The sequence below is a fragment of the Crotalus tigris genome, unplaced genomic scaffold (assembly GCF_016545835.1).
Source record: "Crotalus tigris isolate CLP2741 ecotype Arizona unplaced genomic scaffold, ASM1654583v1 scf7180000018716.860359, whole genome shotgun sequence".
Classification (NCBI taxonomy): Eukaryota; Metazoa; Chordata; class Lepidosauria; order Squamata; family Viperidae; genus Crotalus; species Crotalus tigris.
Genome location: NW_024097164.1, coordinates 816,330 through 842,572, shown reverse-complemented (window position 1 = coordinate 842,572; position 26,243 = coordinate 816,330). Strand labels below are relative to the sequence as shown.

Sequence of the window (26,243 nt, the reverse complement as noted above, 5' to 3'; positions counted from 1 at the left end):
TGCTCAGAAGTTGGAATACATATTACTTGGTGTGCTATGTACCATAAGACACGATTGGAAAAAAATGGTTGGAAATTACTGAGTGGCAAATATTAGAAGAAACACGATAGTCGTAAAGGTTATACGATAAACTGCAAGATGACTAGCAATTATGTGTTTCTCCTCCTCATCTGATTTCCTTTTAATTTGAATGGATGCCCTGATTAACATAATAAACATATACTGTGTATCCAGTTCCTCATATAAAAACTGGCAGTAACTTGTTCTCTTATTTTCCAGAATCTAGTATCAGTTTAATGCTGTCACTGATGAATTGGAAAATTCTGTACTATATACTATAGCTATGTGAGATGACAGGCACATGCTTATTCTCCATCTTATCTCTCTTTTAACTAGTGACAGTTCCACATCTTGTGGCAATGAATTCTATAAATAAATGAAATGATATAGAATTGAAATTGTTGTTTATTGCAAAAAAATCTGTTTTTTTTCCAGATTCTGGTTCAAAAAACATAAGCCTTAATAAGACTCAAGTAGTTGAAATTGCATTCATGTTGTATCCCCCTGTTGGTCTCAAGTTGATAACAGCAACTGCTCCTCGGTCAACCTGGGTGAAACCAATTGTTGATGGAGAAGATTCTTACATGTATCTAGGTAACCATTTTTAAATGGATTCCTTTTGTAGGAGTGTTACTAGTTCGGATTTCTACAATTGTCATGTATCATCATAATTCTGTTGTTTACTTTTGTAAATGGAAATGGACCATTTGATACACTTTTCTTAGATCACCAACCTTTCAACAAATCATGGTTTTGCTACATGGTCTTCACCAGCTGAATATCTCAAATGTTTTCAGTGTGATAAATAAATATGTTTGCATGTTTAAAATTTGCAGAGAGCATCTTAACGTAATAATTGCTCAGTCTGAGCCAATATGCAGGTTACCTTTTATACTAATTTAAAAATTTAACAATTACCAAGAAAATAATCAGATGCAGAGTGTTCTACTTTCGATAGGGCACTCATTGGAATCCTTGTTATGAAATTTTAGCCTACTCTCTAATTAATACAATTAATCAGTGCTCTTAAATGTTGGACTGTTTCCAGTGTGAACTATAAAAAGGAAAGTTAGATAAGCTAGTTGGATAAGCAAGCTAGTCATGTTTTTTTGTTTCAAACTGGACAATCACTGAATTGATTTCCCTCGGAGCTTTTATTTCTTTGTGAATTAATCATGATACTTTCACCTTCATAAAAATAACAATATCTTTTATGTAGCACAAACATTTATCCATATCTATATAACCTGTATACAGATTCTATTATTTCTGTGAGAAGATGCAGAACCATTCATATGTTCCGGAAGTGGTTGCAAGGGTAAATTGATTTTTAAAGTGATTAACAAATATTCTGAAAAGCCTAAAATGATTAGGATTACAAAGCAAATATCCTGAGGGTGGCCTTTTGTAAGATATGTTGAAGACATTAATGATAGTAAGCAAAGTCAGTATTGCATGCTTGCCAATTATATTCAAAGGTTTTCCACTTAGTTTTGCTAAATAAAATTTCTCAGTGGATAACTAAATGATGATAAAGATAGAGGAAATTTGGAGGGATGTTAAATTTAAAATCTAAACAAGGAATAGAAAATGGATTTCCCAAACATGTCAGTCAAGAGTTTTGAAAAATTTGCAGCTGTACTACCTACACAACATTGTATGATTGAAAGAGACATATGAAGTGGAGAAAAAAACAGCATCTGAAAGTCAGTTATTTCAGATATATCAATTCAGACTTTGCAGAAATAGATATTTAGTGATGTGACATGCAGATATGTCAGCATATTCATAAGCAATAATTCAATCATTGTAAGATATGGAAATATATAATAAATCAGCTGAGAGTTTTTGTGAAAGTTTTATATAGCACAAAAACTTTGAATGAAGCTAATCTCAAACTTTGATTAGCAGGCTTGATAACAATTTCAGATAGGTAGTGATATTTTCCTTACTTTGTGTAACTCTTTCCAGATTTACTTGCTATACAAATCTTTTTATTTCATTTTTTATCTATTGTATCTCGATTTGTATCTCAAATTCTTTGAGATCTTATGTCAACATGGTATATTTCTAAGATATTCTCTCTTTTTGGCCCACTCATGTTCCTGTCCAGATTATATTATTCACAATAAAGATATAAACTTTGCAAATATTTGCAGGAAAAACAGAAGGAAAAAGAAAAGAAAAAGATTAATTCCTCAACCCTGCAATTATCTTCCCTTAATTTTCTTATCTTTTGTTTCTGTATTTAAATTAAAAAAGAAAACTAAATTGAAATGTTGATTTGTATGGAGACAGGATTTGAAAGAAATAGAAAAATAAGTTTTATTTTTGACTTCGGCTTGCTAAAGTTTACAGTTTACGGTGCTATTAAATTGATGAATGAAATTGCATCATAATTTTTTGTTCAGAGTTTGGATCTGCAGTTCATCATCCAGAATGTTACTTGTTCTATTCTAGCATTATGTCTTAGTCCAAATCATAACAGATCTGAAAAACAGATACTTAGATTAAGGCAACAATATATCTACAATACTGTATCTTCAAATGTACTGAGTAGCCGCTGAGTTTTTTTAATAAAAGTTTTATTAATTACAGTCTGTAGTACTTAGTAAACAACATGTTGTCTGGATTCAAATATTTAACATTAACTTCTTCAATATAAATCTGTTCAATACTACATAATCCAGTATTTTTTCTCTAATCCTCCTTTCTTCTCCATATTTTTTCCATTTTCCCCTCATTACACCATTACAATTTTTGGTACTGTTAATGTATACAAAGTTAGATATAAGCATTTTCATCATATTTTACTAATATCATACAAATAAAAATAATATCAATTCATAAATCAATAATGTCAATTCATAATCAATATCCTGTTTTTCATGGTCTTGTTAAAATTTGATTTCCCATCAGTATTTGAAATATCTATCAGTTATGATTTTCTCAATATTAATTATATTTATATAGCTAAAAGTTTTATTCAAATCAATCCTCCTCTTATCTTCATATTTCCCATATCAAAAAAGAGAGAGAAAATGCTAACTTAATTCTAAATCACATGGTTCATTATAAAAGTCTAATTATATCTAAAGGCCATCTGTTCTTTTAAACTTATTCAAACAAGTATTTAAACATATAATGCCCCCTCTAAAAGGTCAAATCTTCTGTTTTTTTTAAATATGACTCTCGCTTTCTTTCTTTGCCAAGTCGCTTTCCAAGCCAGGGCAATTAGATCGCCCAGGAATTTTGTTTCTATTTTTGTAAAAATTGCTTGGCATGAGGAAGACAATTTAGGTAGGGTATTTTTGAGGGGGAATCCCACCTTTTCTTTTTTCATTCCCTGTCTCCTAAATTGTGACATTTCCCTTAACAACTCTATATTCCCCTTTTTAAAATCTTCTTCCTTGTCATCAGATATATTTTGCGTATAAGGGGTAAAAGGCTTTTTGCATTTTTATTGTTTTTGCTAAGTCTTGCAGTATTTTGTTTGTATATAGTCATTTATATTTCCCTTCTTTTATCTCTTCTATCTCTAAATCCATTTCCTCTGTTTCATCTTCTGGTTTCTGGATTATTTGTTCATACTTTGTAGTCGTTATCTGGGAACTTTCTAGTTGTAGATTTAATTTGGAGATTTGCTCGTTTACATTGTCTAAATTATTTTTAGTCTCATTATGATTTCTTTTTATTTATAGCATAGAATATATTTCTTTCTGAAAGGTGTTTGTTTTTTTTCCTGAGGCATGATTCCTGAAATTCCTCTAGTATCACCAGACTCAGTAAGAGTAGATCGAATTTTCCTCTAGTTTTCTGGTCTATATATGTATCCTTTATAATCCAATAGATTCCAAAATATAGGTTCAGTTCTGAAAGCAATATTTTATCGCAATCCTTTGTCTCAAGTATCCAAAAATTGACAATCAGGCAAGGTTGTAATCCACAATGTTCAAAGTGTTCAAAATGTTCAACCTCTCTGAAAACAGCTCAAAAGTCTCTCTCAGCCAAGCATAGTCCTAGGTCAATTTTTTTTCTCTCCCACTAGCTCTTGAAGTTAAAAGTCCAAGCTCATTAGGTATTTGTAATCCAAGAAGGTCAGGGTGATAAGTGTGCCAAAATATTTTCCTTTATTGCCAGTTGTTCTCCCAAGCTAGGAATCACCAAGCAGCCAGGAAGCAAATTATAGTGCTATACACAAATCCACCACTAGATGTCATTCAAAGTCCATTTTCCACTCTTAAAACAAAGAATTGATTTTTTTTATATTTTGCCTCATTTTTTTTTCAAAGAGAAAATCTTAACAGTTATCTCAGTTCTCAAATTTATCAAAACTGTAGCTTTATGTTACTTCTACTTCATTATTGTATGTTTCCGTCCCCCATAAAAATAAAACGCCGCTTCCATTTACATTTGGAGGTTTTTAGCTTCATGGGAGCCTTTTCCAGGAAATTCAGTTGTAAAATAGTAAAGAAAGGATCAATATTCTCACCCAGTTCCAAACATGCTGTTTACAATGTATTAAGTAGTGCTTTTTTCTTTTTCGGTTGTCAGCAGCTAATGGCCAGGCACAGGAATGTAGCCGGTCTTTCCCCTGCCAGTTTGGAGGGCCTTCCTTGGATCAAAAGGAAAGACCGCTGTCTCTCCATGATCAACAAGGCACCCCTCTTCTTCATCGCCTCTTCGGGACGATTTTAGGCCCTTTTAGGGCCCCCAGTAGGGTGAAATCGGGCGCAGAAAGCAAAGCCCTGCCTTTCCGCGTTCCATCTGGCTGTGACGCAAGTCTCGAGTAGCCTCTGTTTTTTTTCCTTCTCATGGTTTGTGAAATGAATTCATGAGATGTATTATTGGATTCACTTTTCTTTTTCATTCAGAAATCAAAGGCGTTTGTTGCTCTTTATCTCCTCATAAATTTGGCCTAATTAACTGTTACCAGCCCCTTTTGTGAATAACAAATTCTGGAAGCTAATCATAGATTTTCCAGTGTACATGATTATATGCAGTATCTTTTTCAGCTCTTAAACTAGTTGATAGAAGGATTGTAGCAGTTACATTTAAATTGCATTTAATCTGTTTGTTTTTAAAGCACTGTGAATTTTCTTATTATCAATTTTTGGAAAGATAGCCTTGGAATTTTTAAAATAAGTTCCATAATAAATATTAAAATATCAAACACATTCCAGGCTTTTTTTTTTTCTGTCCACGTTTACATGGACTGATTGATAAAGAAATCTTGAAGTACTATTAAAAGAACATGAGAAGAAAGCCTATGATAGCATGTGTAGAGTGAAACATCAATACAGATTGTCACAAAAAAATTAATCCACAGAATTGCAAAAAGCACTGCCATTTTATTCACCTTCACTAAGATGCCATCAGAAAATGGACCGCTAATTTTCTATTACTATTTGTGACAAGAAATCATATAATATATTTCTTGCAAGTGAGTTGATAACCTGATCAGTTGATCTCTGAAGATCAAAGAGTGAATTCACAATAATTAATGACAGGAAATGAGAGTGATAGGAAAGAGTCTCATGTAAAGAAAGGAAGAACATGTCTATACATCTTCCAAGTCAGCAGTTTCTATAACCTTTAGGAACTTCATGGCTTATATGCTGAGAATCAGTGGACATGGCTGACTTTAGAATAAATTTGCATGAGACTGCACTATAAATCTTGAAGAAATGTGTCAAGCAGAAGTGGGGATGCTCATGCCTGCATGTTTTAACACTGTGTTTATTTTTAACAGGTATTTCTAGGCTTTAGTATTACCAAGATAGTAGTCAAAAGTTGCTATGTTCCCTTGCCTGCTTTGCTTCAGGCTCATATATTTGTTTAATGACATGATGGCTTCTAGGGGTCCCAGGGCTCCAGTAGTTGGCTAACTAAATATGTTCTCTGGATTTCCCAGTTCATAAAATATTTAGAGTTTTTACAGTATAAAGATCCTGAAAATTGTGTCATTTTTGTGACAAGATGGAATGCTTCATAACACAGCATTGTTGTTTGTTAGGGAGACAAGCAGCCTCTTAATGGCTACAAGATGTTGAAAAAAAAACAGCTGAAACTGTAGCGGTTTCTGTTGTGACTCAAGAAAGCCTTTGATCATTTAAAATAAACTCAAACAATTAGCGTCCTAAAAACTAGAGTGTTTTTAACAGTATTCTACAAAGCTTGTTGACATGCCAGATTAAATATCTGGGGTACTCAAAGGAAGAGAAAATACATTGCTGTCGTGATGGATAAGTGTTTTAGGCACTTCATGTTAAACCTTACAGTGTTAAATTCGAACAATGTTGGTGAATTTGTGCCTGCTTTGATTATTGATTATATTATATATAGAAAGCTCTTCTAAATGCAGGCCTACATTACCCCTGTTTTCCTCTGCGATAAGTAGCAATTTTGGAAAGGGTTTCTTGTCAGTAACTGAAATGTTCCTACTAGTAACTGATTGACCCAATGTTTAATCCTGTTGAGATACTGGTAGGTCTGCATCAGAAAGTGCTATTTCAATTTTTAGCATGTTACTATTTGAGATATTTAATATTATATTTTGATTTGTGTTGAGTCAAAATAGCAAACATTTGGCTTTCTAAATGTTGTATATCATAAGTCTCAACAACCATTATCATTTGGCCTTGCTTGCTGGAGCTGCTAGTAGTTGAGTAACTTATGGAGAGTCATAGGATTCCCCATCTTTTGGATATAGAGAACAAACTGTCTAGCAGTAATCTAGATCTTGATAGAGAACTTCAGGGGAAGTGTCTGACTGATTAGAATGGATTGTTGGCAACTCTAGACCAGGGGTCTCCAACTTTTTCGGATTGGTGGCCCGGTGGGAGAGGGAGGTGCAGGTATCTTATGTGCACATGCAGAAACGTGAATGTGGCCATACATGCGCGCATGTGTACAAACAGGCTGCGAGCATGTGCACCATGCAAATGGGGCTACAAGCATTGCATGAGGCTCTCAGCATGGCAGCACCTGTGTGAGGTTTGTGGTGCCACTGCCAGGCTCATAGCGATACTACCACCAGCGCGAGGATCACACTGCGGCCCACAGTGATGCCGCCCTGGTGTGAGGCTTGCATCACCACCCCCACGCAAGTATCGCATTGCAGCCCGATTTGCAGTGCTGCTGCTGCCCGCACATTTGTGGCAATGCTGCCACCTTTGTGTGATGCACTGTCACCCACCTGCCGCTCATGGCACTGCTGCCTCTTACACAAGGTTTGTGGCAATGCCGCTGCCCACGTGATACTAGCGGCACTGCCACCACCCGCACAACATCACGGCAATGGTGGCATGCGGGGGTTGAGCACATGCACACGCACACACACGTTCACTACCCAGCTACTCGCACAGCCCGGTGGCCAAGAGACCATGGCCTGGTAGTGGGCCGCGACCCATAGTTTGGAGACCTCTGTTCTAGAGAGAGTTTCTGCTTGACATAACCTTGCTGCTCTACATTTTTTTCTTTGAAAGTATATATTTTTTGTTGGCATTTTAGTTGTAAACCATCCAGAGTCAGGCAGCTTATAAATAAAATAATGAAAATATTTTATTTATTTATTTATTTATTAATAAAATTTATATGCTGCCCAATCTCTAGGGACTCAGGGCGGCGTACAAAATTAAAACAACAAATATAACAATTAAAAAAATGAATACATTCACACAGCATGTCCCAATTGAATCCCCCCCCGGGGACATCAACCCCAGGCCTGCTGGAACAGGAGAGTTTTAATAGCTTTCTTGAAGGCCGGAAAGGTGGGAGTAGTTCGAATCTCAGGGGGAAGTTGATTCCACCACGTCGGAGCCACCACAGAAAAGGCCCTTCCCCGAGGGCCCGCCAGCCGACATTGTCTGGCCGACGGGACCTGAAGGAGGCCCAATCTGTGGGACCTCACCGGTCTCTGGGAACTATGCGGCAGTATGCGGTCCTGTAAGTAACCTGGTCCTAAGCCATGAAGGGCTTTAAAGGTGACAACCAACACCTTGAATTGTGTCTGGAGACCCACAGGAAGCCAGTGCAGCTTGCGGAGGATAGGTGACACGTGGGTGTACCTTGGTGCACTCACAATCACTCTCGCGGCTGCATTCTGAACCAACTGCAGCCTCTGAATGCTCTTCAAGGGTAGCCCCATGTAGAGCGCATTACAGTAGTCCAGTCTTGAGGTGACAAGGGCATGAGTAACCGTGAGTAGAGCCTCCCGGTCCAAATAAGGCCGCAACTAGTGCACCAGGCGAACCTGGGCAAAGGTCCCCCTGGCCACAGCCGATAGATGTTGTTCCAAATTTAGCTGTGAGTCCAGGAGGATACCCAAGTTGCGTGCCTGCACTGAGGGAGGTAAATTTCCCCCCCCCAGGATTAATGATGGACCATCAGAATGACCCTTGGGGGGCAAGACCCAGAGCCACTCGATCTTGTCAGGGTTGAGTCTAAGCCTGTTCAGCCCCATCCAGACCCTCACATCTTCCAGGAACCGGCACATCACGTCGACTGCTTCACTGAAAGAACATGGGGTGGAGATATATAATTGGGTATCATCCGCATACTGATGATACCTCACCCCGTGTCGCCGAATGATCTCACCCAGCGGTTTCATGTAGATGTTAAAAAGGAGGGGGGACAGGACCAAACCTTGAGGCACCCCATAATCGAGGCGCCTAGGGGTCGATCTCTGTCCGCCTGCCAACACCGACTGCGACCTGTCAGAGAGGTAGGAGGAGAACCACCGCAATACAGTGCCGCCCACCCCCAACTCTCCGAGACGACGCAGAAGGATACCATGGTCGATGGTATCGAAAGCCGCTGAGAGGTCAAGAAGCACCAAGATAGAGGAATGACCCCTATCCCGGGCTCGCCAGAGGTCATTGGTCAGTGCGACCAAAGCAGTCTCAGTGCTGTAGTCGGGCCTGAAGCCAGGTTGAAAAGGGTCCAGATAATTCGTTTCATCCAAGGATCGCAAGAGTTGGAATGCCACCACCTTCTCTACAACCTTCCCCACAAAGGGGAGGCTGGAGACAGGACGAAAGTTCTTCAAAATAGCTGGGTCCAGGAAGGCTTCTTGAGGAGGGGCCTCACCACCACTTCCTTCAAAGGTTGCGGGAAAGACCCCTCCATCAAAGAGGTGTTGATTATTGCCTGGAGCCAGCCTCGTGTCACCTCCCTACTGGCAGAAACCAGCCAGGGCACGGGTCCAATAAACAGGTGGTGGCATTCATTGCCCTCACGGCCTTGTCCACTTCATCAGGGGTCACAGGCTCAAACTCGCTCCAGATAACATGACTAAGACCAGCCCACGGCATCTCGGCTGGCACTGCCCAGTCGGAGTCCAGATCCCTCTGAATCTGAGCGATTTTGTCTGAAAGAACTCCTCAGCTCTCCCCTGCAAGGGTTCCTCCGCCTCCTCCATTTTAAGAAGGGAGCGGGTCACCCTAAACAAGGCGGCCAGGCGAGATTCTGCGGACGCAATAAGTGTGGAAAAGTGAACACGCTTTGCCGCCCTTATCGCCACTAAATAAGTCCTAAGATAGGCTCTTAATAGTGATAGGTCAGATTCCGAGTTACTGGCCCTCCAATGTCGCTCTAGACGTCTCTTGTGGCACTTCATCTCCCGGAGCTACTTAGTAAACCAAGGCGCCCTCCGGGGACCACTACCACAGAGAGGTCGCAAAAGCGCAATTCGATCCAGGGCCCCGGATGCCGCCTCATTCCAGGCCGCAACCAGGGACCCGGACGAGTTGTGGACAAGGGAGTCAGGTATTTCCCCAAGCTCCTCCTGGAACTGATCTGGGTCCATTAGGCACCTGGGGGAGAACCACCTAGTCGGCTCCACCTCCCTGCAGTGGGGGAGTGATGCTCTGAAGTCCAGCCTCAATAGAAAATGATCTGTCCATGACAAGGGAAAGATCTCTATTCCCCTTAGTTCCAGATCATGTCTCCACTGCCCCGAGAAAAACACAAGGTCGAGTGTGTGACCACCCCTATGAGTCGGATCCTGGATTACTTGGGTCAGGTCCATGGTTGCCATAGAAGCCATGAACTCTTGCACTGCCTCTGAGCGTTTGCCGAGTGATGGCAGGTTAAAGTCCCCCAGTATCATAAGTCTGGGGAACTCCACCGCCAACCCGGCTACTGACTCCAGCAGCACAGGCAGGGCTGTTGCGATGCAGCTGGGAGGTAGGTACATCAGCAACAAGCCCAACTGAACCCGTGAACCCAACTTCAATAGGAGGGACTCATAACCAACAATCTCCGGGGCAGGGATCTTACGAGGATTCAGGGACCTCCGAGCGATGACTGCCACTCCCCCACCCCTGCCCTAATGTCGAGGCTGATGAAACACCACAAACCCATCCAGGCACATCTCCGAGAGGGGAACACCCCCCTCGGGGCCCAGCCAGGTTTCGGTTATACATGCCAGGTCCGCCCCCCTATCTAATATTAAATCACGGACAAGGGGCGCTTTGTTGACAATGGACCTGGCATTAAGCAACAGCAGGGCCCTGTACTCTAGGGCCCTGTACTCCCCTGTACTAGGGCCCTGTACTCCCCTGTCACAGGATGGGCCTTTTGAGGGGCCAGAACAAGGAATCGCTCTAATATAGTGAGTCCTCGTTCCCCGAAAATGGCCTGCCCCTCGGCTCCTGCCATATCTGCCCATCCCAGTCATAACCGGGATGCTCTGACCTTTTCCCATCCCTGGAGTACCCCCACCCTCACCAACCTTCTCCCTTCCCGACCTGACTAACTTTCCATGCACACCAAGCCCAAGGGTAAGTCCTGCCCCCCCTGCTTTTGCTATTGCACTCAGCAGAGGGGGCACCAGGCTCCGCCCCTGGCTCTACCATTCTCCTACCACAAACACTCATACACATTCACATTCAGTTAATATACATAAAAATAATTCACATTCATACACCCTTAAATACAATAATAAAATTTATAACTAACAGGGCAACCATTCATCTGCATACATGCACATACTCACAACAGACATTCTCTAAAATGGCAGACAACAGTTGTTACAGTTGTTGCAGGGGGAAAGTTCAGAATAAATTCTGTCATTAGAAGCTCCCCCTAAACAGGGAGCATGCAGTTGTTACAAAGCGGAGAGTCAGCACCCCAATGGGGGAGACGCTGGATGTCCAACAGGTGAGGGTGCCCCCAAAAGAGGCCCTCGGGAAGCAGATGATAGTCAAAGGAGCAAGGTCGATATTACAAGAAGATGGTTTTGTTTTGAGACCAACAATTATAGGCTTCCCATCATGATTGTTCAGATTATTTACTTCCACTTTGGAATCTTCTGTCACAGAACCAGGACTGGTAACTCCTGGGATATTGGGAAGGTGGCAAGGAGGGGTTTGAGCCATGGGAGAATTGCGCCGATCTAACAGAAACTTGCGGTCGTAAATGATTCTGGTACCTCCGGGCGTGGTGGAGAAGAGGGTCCCCCCGGGCGTGGTGCAATATCTCAGTTTCATGATCTGTGGATGATATGCTTGTGTCTCTTGAGCAGTGTTACTGTTCATTATTTTCTCAGTGTATTGTATGTCAGGATTTAGCTTTCTGAATTTTAATCTTGTTCCTATAATGCTTGCCAGTTCTGATTACTGCAATCACAGGCAAAAAATGGGTTGGAAAGGTTAGAGTACAAATCTAACCCCCTGGGCTCTGATCCATCAGATTTTGGCACAAGTTGAATAGACAAGCTACTTGTGCTTCAGATAAATTCTAGTGGATAAGTACCTATAAGTATAGTATTTCAAGAAACATTTCAAGTAATTTGCCTGATATTTTCTAAAACACTAATACTCATTTTTCAGCTGCTGGAAATGTTTTGTATATGTCTCACCTTTCTAGCCTCCCACCCAAAACTTATACGTGTTTTGAATGTTGAAATAGGCTTGTACAATAAACTCAGATATAGTAATTTCTCTAATTCATATTTGTTTACAAACATTAATTTATATATAATACCACCTCATTTACTTTCACTCTCAAGAAATATTAGTAATTTTTAAGTTCTTGTATACATTATTTCTGTGTTTTTCTCCTAAAAGACATGCTTCATCAGGTTCGTCCTCTCTTTGAGGAGGACCCTGATGAAGCATGTCTTTTAGGGGGGGAAATGTCGATTGTAAGTATATTAAATTAGATATATACTTTTTATTTCTTCAGCAAAAAGAAATAAGAGTATGGCTCTATCTTTCTAACATATGTTATTATCTTTCCTTTTGAGATCTCTGTATCTTTTGTTCAAGAATAAATCTCCTAGAAGATAGTTATTGATGAAGTTTGCCCCATAAATTGCTATGGCAACCCCATTGTCTCTCTCAGTATTATTTTTTCTCTACTGAATGACACTGAACTAATGGCTGCAATATTTGTTTCCCAAATTCAATAGTCTGATTTGCATTGTGTGTAAAAACTGAAGTCTTCTGTGAATCATGCCCTTGACCAGGTGATTTCATATAGTGTACATATCAAAGCATTTTGCTGGGCAGCAACATGGAAGCATTGCCTTGTTGTGGGAGTATAAAGCCAAATTAGAGCATAGACAAAGTACAAAGCAATTAAAATATCCAGTTATCAGAGAAAGATACCCCTTTTTAAAAGTCAAGATTTTTTTTATTTATTTAAAAAATGTATATGGCCACCATTTTAAACAACCAGCATATGGTATTCAGAGATACAAAAGCATTAAGCTCAGGTCAAAACTTGTGTTCTCAAATGACAAACTGGGTGCCGGTGGTTGTATAGTTATCACTTACCAATGCAAGCTGAGTTGAGTGCCTTTGCTTGGCTTTTTGGAGTTCATGACACATTCTTGAGCTTGGTGGACCTAAGGGCCTCCATCATCTGATTCATCCTGCACATTTTCTGGATCACTGCTAGCAGAGTCAGCTTAGGTGCTAGATTGCTGCCCTTGGTGTCTTGAGGATACCATTTGTCTGGAGCAGACTCCTTTGCATTCTGACTTGGAAGAGGCAATGAAACATGGAGGATTGTTTCTTGGGAGTGATTTTCATCCAAATACAAAACTAGTCCAATCTTGCTTAGTTCAAAGCCTCAACAATGTCATCTAGGTGCTGTCACCTAAGTAAGTGTGTCTGTGCGTATCTCTACTTCTACCTCTACCTCTGTCTCACTATCTAGTAAACAGAGGTATGTATAATTGACACAGAAGTGTTGCTTAAGTTACAAATAAAAACTAGCAAATTTAGACAGAGATGCTACTGTAAATTGCAAATTAAAGAGAAGGGCAAGGTTATCTCTTTTAAGCACTGCAGCAACATTAGAAAATCCTTTTATTTGAAACTATGTTTTGGAAATCAATTATAACCACTGGTGTAATGAGGAAGTGATATTGTTCTTAGCCTTTAGATTGATTTGGGATTTTTTTTTAACTTGGAGCACAGGGAAAGTAATGGCAAAAAAAGAAGAAGCAAATCTAATCTCAGCAAAGCCTTGGAGAGTTTCTTAATTATTACTGATTACCTTTCCATAACCAACCCATTTGAAGAATTTTCCACCTGCAGTCTTGATTAAATCAAATCTTTTGGGGTGGCTTTATGACTTAGCTTATTTTTGCTGATAGGTTTATTTTCTTTTGGAAAAAGCATCCCCAAAGATATATTTTATGAGGCTTCCCATTTCTATTCCTAATATCATTTGTTCCCAATAGAGATTCACAAGAAGTCAAATGAAGAGTCTTTGATTTAGATGTCCAAAATGACAAGCTAAATCTTTTCCTTACTGTCCCAAGGATCTCTTTCATAGCTCTTCTGAGACCTCTAAATAGCACCACAGTATTATTTCTGTCATAAATAGAAGAGAACTTGCACTAATGTGGTTCAGTGTCCTACCTTCAGTGTTGATGAAGGAAAATTCAGTAGTATTCCTTAAGTAGAACACTTCTATATTTGATAAGAAACCACCATTGAGTCAATTACTGAAATCAACCGAATTGACTCTAGTTGTAACACAACCTGTATACACATAAATATGCTAAAGCTTAAGGATGTCAGATGTATCCTGAGAGGTCAGCAGAATCAACAGTGATACATTTCAACCTGCCAGCTCACAGCATAAGGAATCTTTTAGTGTCTCATTATAGCATGCCCATATAATCCATAACCTCCAAGAACAATAGTCTTCTGGATTGTCATAACATACGAACACTTACACTGGGCTCACTACTGAACATTTTGCAGGTGGGTCACAGAAAATAGAAAATTAGTCCTATGATCAAAAAAAATAAAATAAAAGAGGAAGCATAAACAACTTGCAGTTACATAGGAAAGAAGACAGAAAAATGGTCATGGTTGTGCTTTCATATGTCAAATAAATGTTTTCTCCTCACTTGCCTGGAATGCAGCTCTCCTCCAGTTTAGTCTCCATTTTGAAACTGAGATGGGTAGGATAGGATTTATCTGACTAAACTTTATCCCACACCATTTAGTACTTTAAGTACTGCATCCAGTTTTGGTCACCACAATGTAAAAAAGATGTTGAGACTCTGGAAAGAATGCAGAGAAGAGCAACCAAGATGATTAGGGGACTGGAGGGTAAAACATATAAAGAACGGTTGCTGGAATTGGATATGTCTATGTAAAGAAGGACTAGCAGTGACATGATAGCAGTGTTCCAACATCCAAGGTTGCCACAAAGAAGAGGCAATCAACCTATTCTTCAAAGCACCTGAAAGGCAGGAGAAGAAGTAATGGATGGAAAATAATTAAGGAGAGAAGCAACCTAGAACTAAGGAGAAATTTCCTGACAATTGAAACAATTAGTCAGTGGAACAACTTGCTTCCAGAAGTTATGAATGCTCCAACACTGGAAGTTTTTAAGAAAAGATTGAACAATCATTTATTTGAAATGGTATAGGATTTCCTGCTTGAGCAGAGGGTTGGACTAGAAGACCTCCAAGGTCCCTTCTAATTCTATCATTCTGTTAATCTGTTCTGTGAAATTCTGTGGAGTTTTATACTGTTTTATGCCCTGTATTGGTGGATTGTACATGCTGAAAAGTCTAAACTTATGGGTCACTGTAGAGCAGTTAGAACAAAAAGATGTTTGTTCAAAATGGCAAATTCAAACAAAATATACCAAGACATTTAAGCAAAATAATATGCCTTTTTAAAGGAGAGAATGTAACATATTCATTTGTGAGTGTATGCAATTAGAGTTTGACAAAATAAGTAGCAGCGTGTTCTTCCTTTTCTGAGACAACTGTTTCCTGACTAATCAGAGACAGAAGAACAGCTTTAACTCTGCAGTCAGTTCAAGAAATTTAGAGATGTCAAGCATGTGATCCTGTCTCTGAAAGAGGAAAACAATTGACAAGTATGATTTCCCCCAAAAAATCATTAATACATTCTTGGAATAGCTTTTGAATTCTTGGAATAGCTTTTGAATATAAGTTTATATACATATATATATATATATGTTTTCTGAGGTTTTCGCGGGTGTTTGTATGTAGGTCTTTGGTTGTTCGGGTTTTCTCCCGCATAAAATTGGAAGTGTCTTGGCGACGTTTCGACGAAGTCCCATTCATCATCTTCAGGCTGGTGCTTTCAGCTTCGTGCTTCGAGGAGCAATGTGTCAAAATGTGTGTCCCCCTTCTTCCTTTTCCTTGTTTGTTTTCTCTGCCATAACTGTTCCTTTGTTTTGTGTTTTTGTGCTTTTTGTATTGTTCCTTGTTTTTAAATATGTTTAACAATTTGTAAACTACCCATAGTCAATAGAAGTCAGGTGGTGGCTTAATGTTATTATTATTAATAACAATAATAATAGCAAAATGTAAAAATTGGATAATTGTATGACAAAATATATTAAGATTTCATAGGGATGGCATTGGTTTATATAACAAGACAATGTGAGATCTGCTGCCATCTGAATTGGCTCAACTAATAAGTATACAATCTCACTGGCTGCATTTGCACAACACTTGGCTAAAATATGATTAATGTGTCTGGTTAACATAGCCAATAATATGCGTCATATTTAGCTTTTCCCATTTTTTTCCAGTTTTCAATAAGCTAATTAGTTTATGGTTCATGTGTTTTATAAACTTGAAAATATGGTACTTTTTTCTATTTTATTATTTTATCATTCAGGAGTGTTACATAAATTACCAAGCAGGTGTTATATAAATTACCAAGAAAAAATATATATATATATATATATATATATATATATATATATATATATGTATATATGTATCTATGTATCTATGTATCTATGTATCTATGTATCTATGTATATATGTATATATGTATATATGTATATATGTATATATGTATATATGTATATATGTATATAGATCTTTGGTTATTCGGGTTTTCTCCCACGTAAAATTGGAAGTCGCCCCACGCGTTGTGCACATGCACGGCGCCGCCCCACACGCGGCGCACATGTGCGGCGGCGCCCCACGCACGGCCCACATGTGCGGTGTCGCCCCACGTGCGGTGCACATGTGCAGCGGTGCCCCACGCGTGGTGCACATGCGCGGCGTCGCCCCACGCGCGGCGCACATGTGTGGCAGCGCCCCTTGCGCGGCACACATGCACAGTGCCTCCCCCATGCGTGGCGCACATGCGCGATGGCGCCCCCTGAGGGGGAAAAATGGAGGATCGTGTTGTTTGGCGACCCCCGTAAAATGTTGTTCGACCCCAAATGGGGTCGCGACCCATAGGTTGAGAACCGCTGTCCTAGAAGCACGAAGCTGAAAGCACCAGCCTGAAGATGACGAATGAGACTTTGTCGAAACGTCGCCAAGACACTTCCAATTTTACGTGGGAGAAAACCCGAATAACCAAAGACCTACATACAAACACCTGCGAAAACCTCAGAAAACACACACACACACACACATATATATACTTGTTTGCTTGTAAAAAATGCTGTCAGATATAAGATTTTCATTTTAAAATCTATAGATGTGTTTATTATAAGACAATCATGTTACATAAGACTACAAACATTTAAGTATCTGAATACGGTTGAAATCAACCGAGAATTGTAATATCAGGAAGAATCAGTGGTAGGATTCAACCAGTTTGCACTATTTCAGCAGAACCGGTAGCTAATTTTTTGTTGCCCTGGCCCAGAATGGACTTCTGGAAGCAGCATCAACACAGAGAACCGGTTGTTCACATATCTGAATCCCACCACTGGGGAGAATCAATCTGCTTAATATAGTGAAAGCTCAAATATATTATGCATACTTTTCGGTGCATAATTAACAGTTGAAATAATTTTCATTCTTTGAATAAAACTTAATTGTGTCTAGCTAGCACTGGTTATTTTCAGGGGCATGTGTGTCAGATCTATCTTACTTTTTTTTTTAATCTCTTAATAGAAATATTTGCATTTAATTTTATGAATGTACACGTATTTTTTAACCATGAGAAATGGTGTTGTTCTTATTGGGCATTTTATTTAAGAAATGTCACAAACTGCTGTGGGCATTCAAGCTGCAAAACAAAGCAGAATCTGCAGCAAAGCTTTATTAATTAAAAAATCCAGAAAAAATAAAGCAAGGAAAAAGCCTCAGTCAAGATACATGCAAATCTAAGTCTCAATACCTTAATTTCAATGAAAGGTCTTTCCACCTTCGTATTTTAAAACTTGATTCAATCTCCAGATGCATTCCCCCCCAGTTTTAATAAATGAAAATGAATAAAAGATGTTTGGGCAAATTATTTCAACCACTACTAATAATGTCATTATGCTTCTAGTGCTTTTTAAAGAGTTACGAAGGCCAGATAACATGAAATTATGTTGACATTTGTTGATAGACTGTAAATGCTAAATATTTTTATTATGCAAGAAGAATAAATGGCTAAGACATTTTGTTCTGCAGGAGATACCCACTCAAATGCGTTTGCAAATTCTAAGACATATTTTGGCATTAGAAAAAATTATGAAGCTATTTTTTTTAAAAAAATCTGTTTCTATAGATTTAAATGGCTCTACTCTTAGCTAACCATGTGCATTTGATCAAAATTTATTGATTTATTTTGTGTGATTTACCCACCTCTTCAATCCAAAAAGACTTTAGTTGGTTTACAGATATTAATGATAAAATAAAATAACAACAATCAATACAAAGTCAATTATTCAAAAAGTCCTTCCAAAAGACTCAGATTTTTACTAGTTTCCAGATTGTCCCTGGAGTAGAAACTATCAGGTGTTTCAGGTGAGAAAAATCTATGCAGAAAAGAGATCTTTTATGTACCAAAGCCCAAGCTATCAGGGTGATATCCAGTATCTCATTATCCAAGTGACTTGGTTCTACTGACTGATTATTAATTAACCATGCTGGGAACATCTCAATATTAATTGAAATGTGCCCTGTAGCTTATTTGTTTGAATCTACAATATAATTTCGGGAATGAAGCAACTTTAAATGTGTATATTTTTTCTGTCTGAACTAGAGTATTAGAATGACCCTCCTGACTCACATATCAAGGTGTTCAAGTTACACTAAGTTATTTTGATATGCAAGACATAACATATACAATAATCTTTGCATTATTAAGATTGGACTTGTTCTTTATGTGTAAATTTATATATAGTCAAAGAAGTACCTTGTGTGCATAAGAAAGAGCTGATCTGGGAGAAAAGTCAGTTTGCAAACAAATTTAAATTAGAAAAACAAGGCATTACTAACCTAGAATACACTAGTGATGACTGAGCATGAGTAGCATTGATACAATCATGTCACTTATTTGGAGAACAGTAATGGAAAAAAAATATCCTAGGGCCTGAACAAGGCTATTCAACGAACAATGTTTGTAGAAAGTATTGCATTTGTAATGCGTCCTGGCTAAATAAAACAATGTCCCAATGAGTCATTCCCATTTAATTAACTAGAACAATATAGACAAAATAAACACAATCCCAAATATACATATATAAAAATAATACAAGTAGCAGGAATTAGAAAGAACATATACATAAGACAACTAAAACCACCATTAGGATCTCAGTCATTTTTATGGGAGATAATTTGGATTAGAAATGTTAAATTTACACAGGCTCAAAATTTAAGGGAAAATTTTTACAAAATATTTTATAGGTGGCATTTGGATCCTAAAAAGTTGTCTTGTATGTATCTAATTTACAGCCTAAATGTTGGAGATGCGGTAGTTCTGACGCAACTTATTTTCATGTTTGGTGGACTTGTAAAAATATTAAAGCTTTTTGGATTATGATTTGGTGGAACATTCAAAAAGATTTTTAAAAGGAAGATAAAGTTTACTCCTCAACTATTTTTACTAGGGATTTTTGTGGATTTTGATGTTAAAGAAACTATTTTAATGTTGAATTTAGTAACAGCAGCAAGGTTATTGGTAGGTCAATATTGGAAGAAAGATTCGTTGCCTACTATAGAAGAATGGACATTTAAGTTTTCTAATTTAGCAGAAATGGCAAAAATTTCTGCTTATTTAAAGGATCATACACAAGAAAGATATATTATTGTATGGAGAAGATGGATAGATTATATTCAGATTAAATATGGAACTTTTTAGATATAATCTATCCATATAATCCATCCATTTATTTTATGATTAAATTTTAAATAATAATTATTATTAATAGCATTTTATAATAGAAATTATTTAGTTTATTTATTGTTATTATGGTACTTTATAATAATTGTTTTAAAATGGATTTGTTTATAATATTATGATGTTAAAGTTTAAAGGGAGTTAAGGGTTAAGTATGAATTTGGTTACTGTATAATTTGTTAAAGTTAATTAGATTTTGTTTAATATGTTTGTAATAACCCTGTACTCGGCTCTGGGAAGTGGGGGGGTAGGGGGGTGGGGGTGGGTGGGTTTGGGGGTTAAAAATTTTGTTAATTGTTAATAAAACTTTTCCAATAAAAAAAACACAGTTCCTGAAATGGCCTCTTAACCTTTCTATTAGGAGATTGCTTCTGATTGAATATGCACTCCTAATGTTTCATTTAATGAATGTATGGGAGATTCCTCCTTTTAATAGCTAGAAATTTAGATATATTACATCATCAATATTTCTGTTAGTCAAATTGATACCATAATAAAGAATTCTTCAAAAAGCGTATTTTCAATGTTAAAATACCCAGTGATAAATACTGTATGGCATTTTGTTCCTACAAATGGAAAATATGACCTCATTGCACATGCTATAATAAAATGTATTGTAAAAATGTAAGCCGAATATAACAGACCACTAACTTTTGAACATACATATCACAGAGATTTGTACCAGTATCTCAATTACTTTGATTTTAAAACATTTTCTCTGCTGTTTAATTTTTTTGGCAGAGAACTAAATCTTCCTGCAGTTGCTGCTAAAATATAATGAATTAAACTTGCAAGGGAGTTTTCATGGGTTAAATAAAAACACATTTCATATATAGTTTATTGTATGTTCATTAATAAATTTATTATCATAATGTCCAGTATAATAAAAATGGTGGAATTCAGTCCAAGACAATGAGAACTGGAAGTGAAGTTTAAATACTGTTCTAAGCTTTGTAGATTGGAAGTAGTTTTTTGCTATATTTCTAGTTCCTTGGTCTAGTACACAGCTTAATTTATCATATAGCCCTTTTGTTAAAAATCCTAATCCTAATCTTAATAATTAGGATATTATCATGTGTGTTTGCTGGCAAAATCTGTGCTGGATGAGATGTCAAGTAAAGGTGAGGTGCTTGGCTCCAAGATCTTAACTGAGAACTTTCTGCTCCTTATAACTTGTGCTTCATAGGAAAGAACCATTAACCATTGAAAGAATATCACCTTCACTTCATCCATGCATGCAACCAAACTTAAATAAAACTTTGTGTTAATAGATACTTACTGAAAATATTACAATAGTTTGTATGATTGATGCTACAATAAAATACTAATTCTGAAGTGCTTTATATTTATATAAGAATGAGGGGGGTCTGCTTGTGCAAAGCATCAAAATGTAATGAACAATCAAGAACTGTTATCCATTGCTTTGTATCACCAGCTGAGTGGCCTTCACAATAATGCAGTCTGGGATTATTGTTCTGTTTTAAAGTGCTAATATTAGCACAAAACATAATCACAATTATTTCAGATACTAATTGCATGCTCTCTTTTTGGCAATTGTCAGTTGTCTTTGCAACATGCTTTATATAGGTTTGGATAAAGGCTGTTAATAAATGGTTTCAGAGGGCAAGTCTTTGTATGTTCTTCTGGTACAACAGGTTATCAGGCTCCCAAGCTTTTTGAATATGTACTGAGGAATGTTGATACCAGGCAGTGTGGGAGATGCTAATACCGAATATTTAGCAGGATTAATCCTAGGAAGGAATTAATGAAGAGTAGACAGGTCCATTAATTTGCTCTCCTTCCTACTGGAGTAGAGCAGCATCTTGGTACCCAAAATAATGAATTAAACAGTCTTAAAAATATGAGAACTGACATGCTAAAGTTGAGAAACACTAAGTTATTGTAGATATTTAAAAATGTTGCAGCAGAGGAAATTGTAGAGGCACAAAGCCACTTGGACCTAGGTTTGGACTGCAGTTTACCCTGCATATATGTAGGCATAAATTTGGGAAAGGACATGATAGGATGAAGATTCAAGATACCTTAAAAGCACTTTATAACCTTTCAAGCAGAAAAACGGGTCAGTGTAAGCTTGTTCATGTGCCTCCCCCACCGTCCTTGCCTGCCTCCTAAAGCCCCCATGTAACAAGCTTAAATAGTTGGCAAAACAATTATCTTTGCAAGCCCAGTGAAAATTGAGCCATATGCCTATTCATTTGTACACTGCTAACAAAGTCGCAGGAACAATTTATTCAGAATAACCTTATATCAGATAATAATTTTAGCACAAAATTTAATTTTTGTACAAAAGAAATGCTAGTCTCTGTCAAATATATCAAGTCTTATTTTTAAGAAAATAGAAAGTGATTCTTTTGTGTCCCTGCTAATACAGTATTTTATAAAAGTCTGTTTAGCTTTTCACATAAACTGCCAAAAGAATTTTTAGTTTGTGGCTTCTTGCAGTTATGACTTCCATCTGTTTCCCTTTATTCGTTTATCATTCTGGATTCCAATTTTCCCCTTTTGGTTTGGGATGGTATTTTATAGAGATTTATTTTTTTTAAAAAAATGATCTCTGTTAGATTAAATTGAAAATCTATATAATTATATATTTGCAGTTGAAAGTTTAGAATAGGACATTGAGCTACATTGCCCCACAGTGTGGATATTCCATTTTTGAACATTGTGGTAACAGGTTACTTTATAAATCTCTTTTTCATTAAAATATTTATCTTTTAAAATTCCTTTAGGATAGGATAGGACAGAATAGAATGGAATGGAATAGAATAGAATAGAATAGAATAGAATAGAATAGAATCTGGAAAGGACCTTGGAGGTCTTCTAGTCCAGCCCCCTGCTCAAGCAGGAGAACCTATACCATCTCAGACAAGTGACTGTCTAGTCTCTTCTTAAAATTCTCCAGTGATGGAACACCCACGATTTCTGAAGGCAAGCTGTTCCACTGGTTAATTAGTGGTTATTATATAATCCTGTAAAAAATCAGTCCCTTGTCAGTTAACATTTAATATGATATCATGCCTTTATTTTGTGGCCCCTTTCTCTTACAAATAAAAGCCCACTCTTTAAGTATTTTAAAGGGAGATGTTCCACCTGCCTGATCAGATAGTTCTTCCTACAAATGAACAAAGAGCTATGCTGGGATATAAACCATATTTTGAGATATGGTTTAAAATTGCACAAATATTTTCAAGTATAAACACATCAGAAATGTATTTAATAAAATTATGATGCTGTTTATTAACATTACCTCACATCAAATATGCTTTTTTCATAGATACAGACCATTTTTTTAAAAAAAAAATTACATGGATATTTTTTTCATGGTTAATTATAAATAGTATAAACTGTATTAATGCATCTACCAAATTACAGTTGATTTTTCTCAAACTGCAAATATCTCAGTGCTTCCTTACATTACGTTTCATCTCTCTTTTGATAACTTTTGGTTTAGTCTGAGGAAATCATCCCAAACTATTATTTATTTATTATGTATTTATTTATTAATTGTATGTGTTACCTCTCTCACTATACATAGTGACTCTTGACAGCATATAAATTTGCAATGGATCTGGACATTTATTATGAATGAATTGAAGCTATTCAATGAATTTTGTTATTTCATGGTTCTTCTGATTATTTATAACTCAGTACCAACCTTTGGGAATTTCCTAACTCACTTTTCAGAATGCATTGCTGAGTCTCATATATTTATTTCAATACTTTCAAAAAATTCTGAATAGTTGGCGTTAAAATCTCTATCTTGAAAATGCCAGGAATGTCAGGATTTGTTTAGGATTTAAAAGTGTTTCTAGTTTTTAAATATTATTATTAATATTTTTAAGAGAAAATAATTTGTTTAATTAAATGTGCTTAGATTTGTTTAGGACTTATAGGTTTTTTAAGTTTTTTCTTTTTGGATAGGAGAGAAGATTATGAAGATTGAAGGAAATATGTATTTACTTTAAGTTTTTTAAGAGTATTTAGTTTTAATGGTATAACAAAGGTTTATATGTTTATTTTTTCATTTTAGGATAAAGAAAGAGGGAGAAATTAGATTTTACACTATAGATATAGATATTCAAAGAAAGTAATGTTTAAATTTGTGTTTTTGGAGGGAGTTTATATAGAATGATGATTGTATTTAAATTTGTTTAGGTTTTAAAAGTGTTTTAAGTTTTTTTTTTTTTTAATTAAGCCTGTACTCAGCTCTAGGAAGTCCAGGGGAGGGTTTGGGAGGTTGGGAAGGGGGGGGGGTGAGGTAGGGTTGGGGGGGGTATGGGAAGGGGATTTGTTTTTGTAAAATGTAAAACATTTTCAATAAAAAAAAAAGAAAATGTCAGGAAGTTCTATACAGCTATAGCTGTTTTGATGTTTTGGCCAACAAAAAGGATCTTCGATTTTGATTCAATCTAAAATATAGCAAATATTATCTATTTAGAAATATACTCTCATGCATTAGAAAAAAAATTCTGTAATATGTACATTTAAGTACCTACAATTCAACTTTTTCTTAATCTAACAGTTTTTGTTAACAAGAATGCATAATACTAGTTTAATCACATTCTTAAAAAATATTTAAACATTTTGAATCTGAGCAACTATAATTTTGTATTGCCATGCCTACTGTCACTGCTAATTACTAAATACAGTAAAGTCCCAGAAATAGAAAATTGCATTACTATATAAATTAGTAACTAGAATTTATACTTTCCATCCAAGTAATTGCCAATGCTTTTTAAAATAAATGTTTGGTCCAACTTGCTGAATGTTGAAATCATTCATTGGCTGTCTACATGATCTAAGATCCTGGTGCCAAATTTATTTTTATTCAGTTTCTCTCATTTATTCATGACTACATTTCAGTTCTGTTTGAAAGCAAAATAAATGGCTTTCTTATCATAAAAATGGTATGAACAGCCAGTGCATTCAGCAGCAGCTAAGCTCCCATTTGCAAGTACTTCAGACTTAGAAAGATAGACATGACTGCTGCCCAACTGATAAGGCCTGCTCGTCTTTGACTCCCTGTAACTTTTCCTGAAGCAGCAACTAATAGTTACTTGGGACCAGTCTATAATACCCATGACTTCAGCCACCCCTTCCTCAACAACGTCCTGATCCATACAAATTCCATACTGATTTCTGTTTTCATAGTCATTATTATGTTATTACAATTATTCATACCTTGCCTCTCAAGATAATAGTTTTCCCAAATGGCTAGCCACAGTTAAAAGACTCTAGGGTTGTTTCAATCTCTGGGCTGGGTAATATATTTCCTAAGGCCTTTAATTAAAGAAGAGGTGAATTTCTAATTCTAATTCTCCCTTGTCTGTTTTGCTACAAACTTAATTTGAAGATAACTTCCTATCACAGCATAGGTTGTATTAATTCTCTAATTCTGGGAAAATTTTCCTGCCCTCTACAGCAGGGGTTCTCAACCTTGGCAACTTTAAGACTTGTGGACTTCAACTCCCAGAATTCCTCAGCCAGCTTTGCTGGCTGAGGAATTCTGGGAGTTGAAGTCCACAAATCTTAAAGTTGCCAAGGTTGAGAACCCCTGATCTACAGGAAGATAGGCTCCATCACTTACTTGCTTAACATTGCTTATGTTAACTTCCACTATGTACCTGTGAAGCTCTTACTATTTTGAAGTTTATTATCACAGTTCATGGTTACTTTTCTACTGATGCTGAAATGTTTGCTTTACTAATTTTTTAAAAAAAATTCGTAGAATATTCTAAAAAGTCTTCTTCAGCTCATGAAAAAAACCCAAGGTCAAATTAGCTTAGAAAGCATATCATACATTAGCCAAGGAAATATTGCCACGTATAATAACAACCCATAGTAACAAAATATCTCATGCTAGATATCAGTGGATCTGATTTATTAATCATGCATATTTTACAATGTACAGTATTAATATTTTGCAATATTAGAGCTTTGTATCAGTGAAATGTGTAGTAGTTCACATAGCTCTTCATATAAGTAATCTACCACTTTAGTTATCTTTGTCCATTATAATTTCAGTTTAGAATCATCCTTACTAATGTTCCCTTTAGCTAATCAATATATCTGTTTATGTTACAGCAAGAGGCCACCCAGTGCTAAAATCAGCTGATATTCGAATTGCTGGTGCTCTAGTAGCTGCATCAATACGAGAAAGAAAGAAAAAGGAGCAAATGAAAGATGAGGGAAAAAGTGTTTTAGAAGACAGTGACTAAGTCAGGAAGCAAATCACCACCATGAACCTTACAGCAACTTCTAAAAGATAAAGTAAAATCTTAGTTCTAACTTCAGTTTTCCTCTATTCGAAATTCCCAATATTGTAATGAAAAATACATCTCCTTAGTCTAAGCTAGACTTAAAATTCCTACATGCATAGGAACAATACATGTAAGTTAAAAAACCTACTTTGTAAAACAATTTCATTTTATTTATATGAATCATAATGCAGGAGACTATATTATTTTGCTACGGGATATAGTGTATGATAATATATCCATCTTATAATTAGAACAGCATTTTTTAATTTGCAGAGCCCTTTGGTGCTTTTTGATCTCAAAAGTCTTGTGT

The 26,243-nt window shown here is 36.8% G+C and overlaps 1 protein-coding gene across 1 annotated transcript; it reads left to right on the top strand.

Annotated features, from left to right (window-relative positions):
- Nucleotides 1-504: 504 nt before the first annotated feature.
- Nucleotides 505-25,927, top strand: IQCM (IQ motif containing M). Its single transcript, XM_039355668.1, has 2 exons — nucleotides 505-654; nucleotides 25,758-25,927. Exons 1-2 carry the CDS (start codon nucleotides 552-554, stop codon nucleotides 25,889-25,891), a joined length of 237 nt encoding a protein of 78 aa, XP_039211602.1. The 5' UTR covers nucleotides 505-551; the 3' UTR covers nucleotides 25,892-25,927.
- The last annotated feature ends 316 nt before the right edge of the window (nucleotides 25,928-26,243 follow it).

Bases quoted from the DNA above. Each gene is read 5' to 3' on its own strand.
- IQCM (XM_039355668.1), top strand. From the start codon at position 552: ATGTTGTATCCCCCTGTTGGTCTCAAGTTGATAACAGCAACTGCTCCT. The intron at 655-25,757 runs GTAACCATTTTT...TTTATGTTACAG, and splicing joins AGATTCTTACATGTATCTAG to CAAGAGGCCACCCAGTGCTA.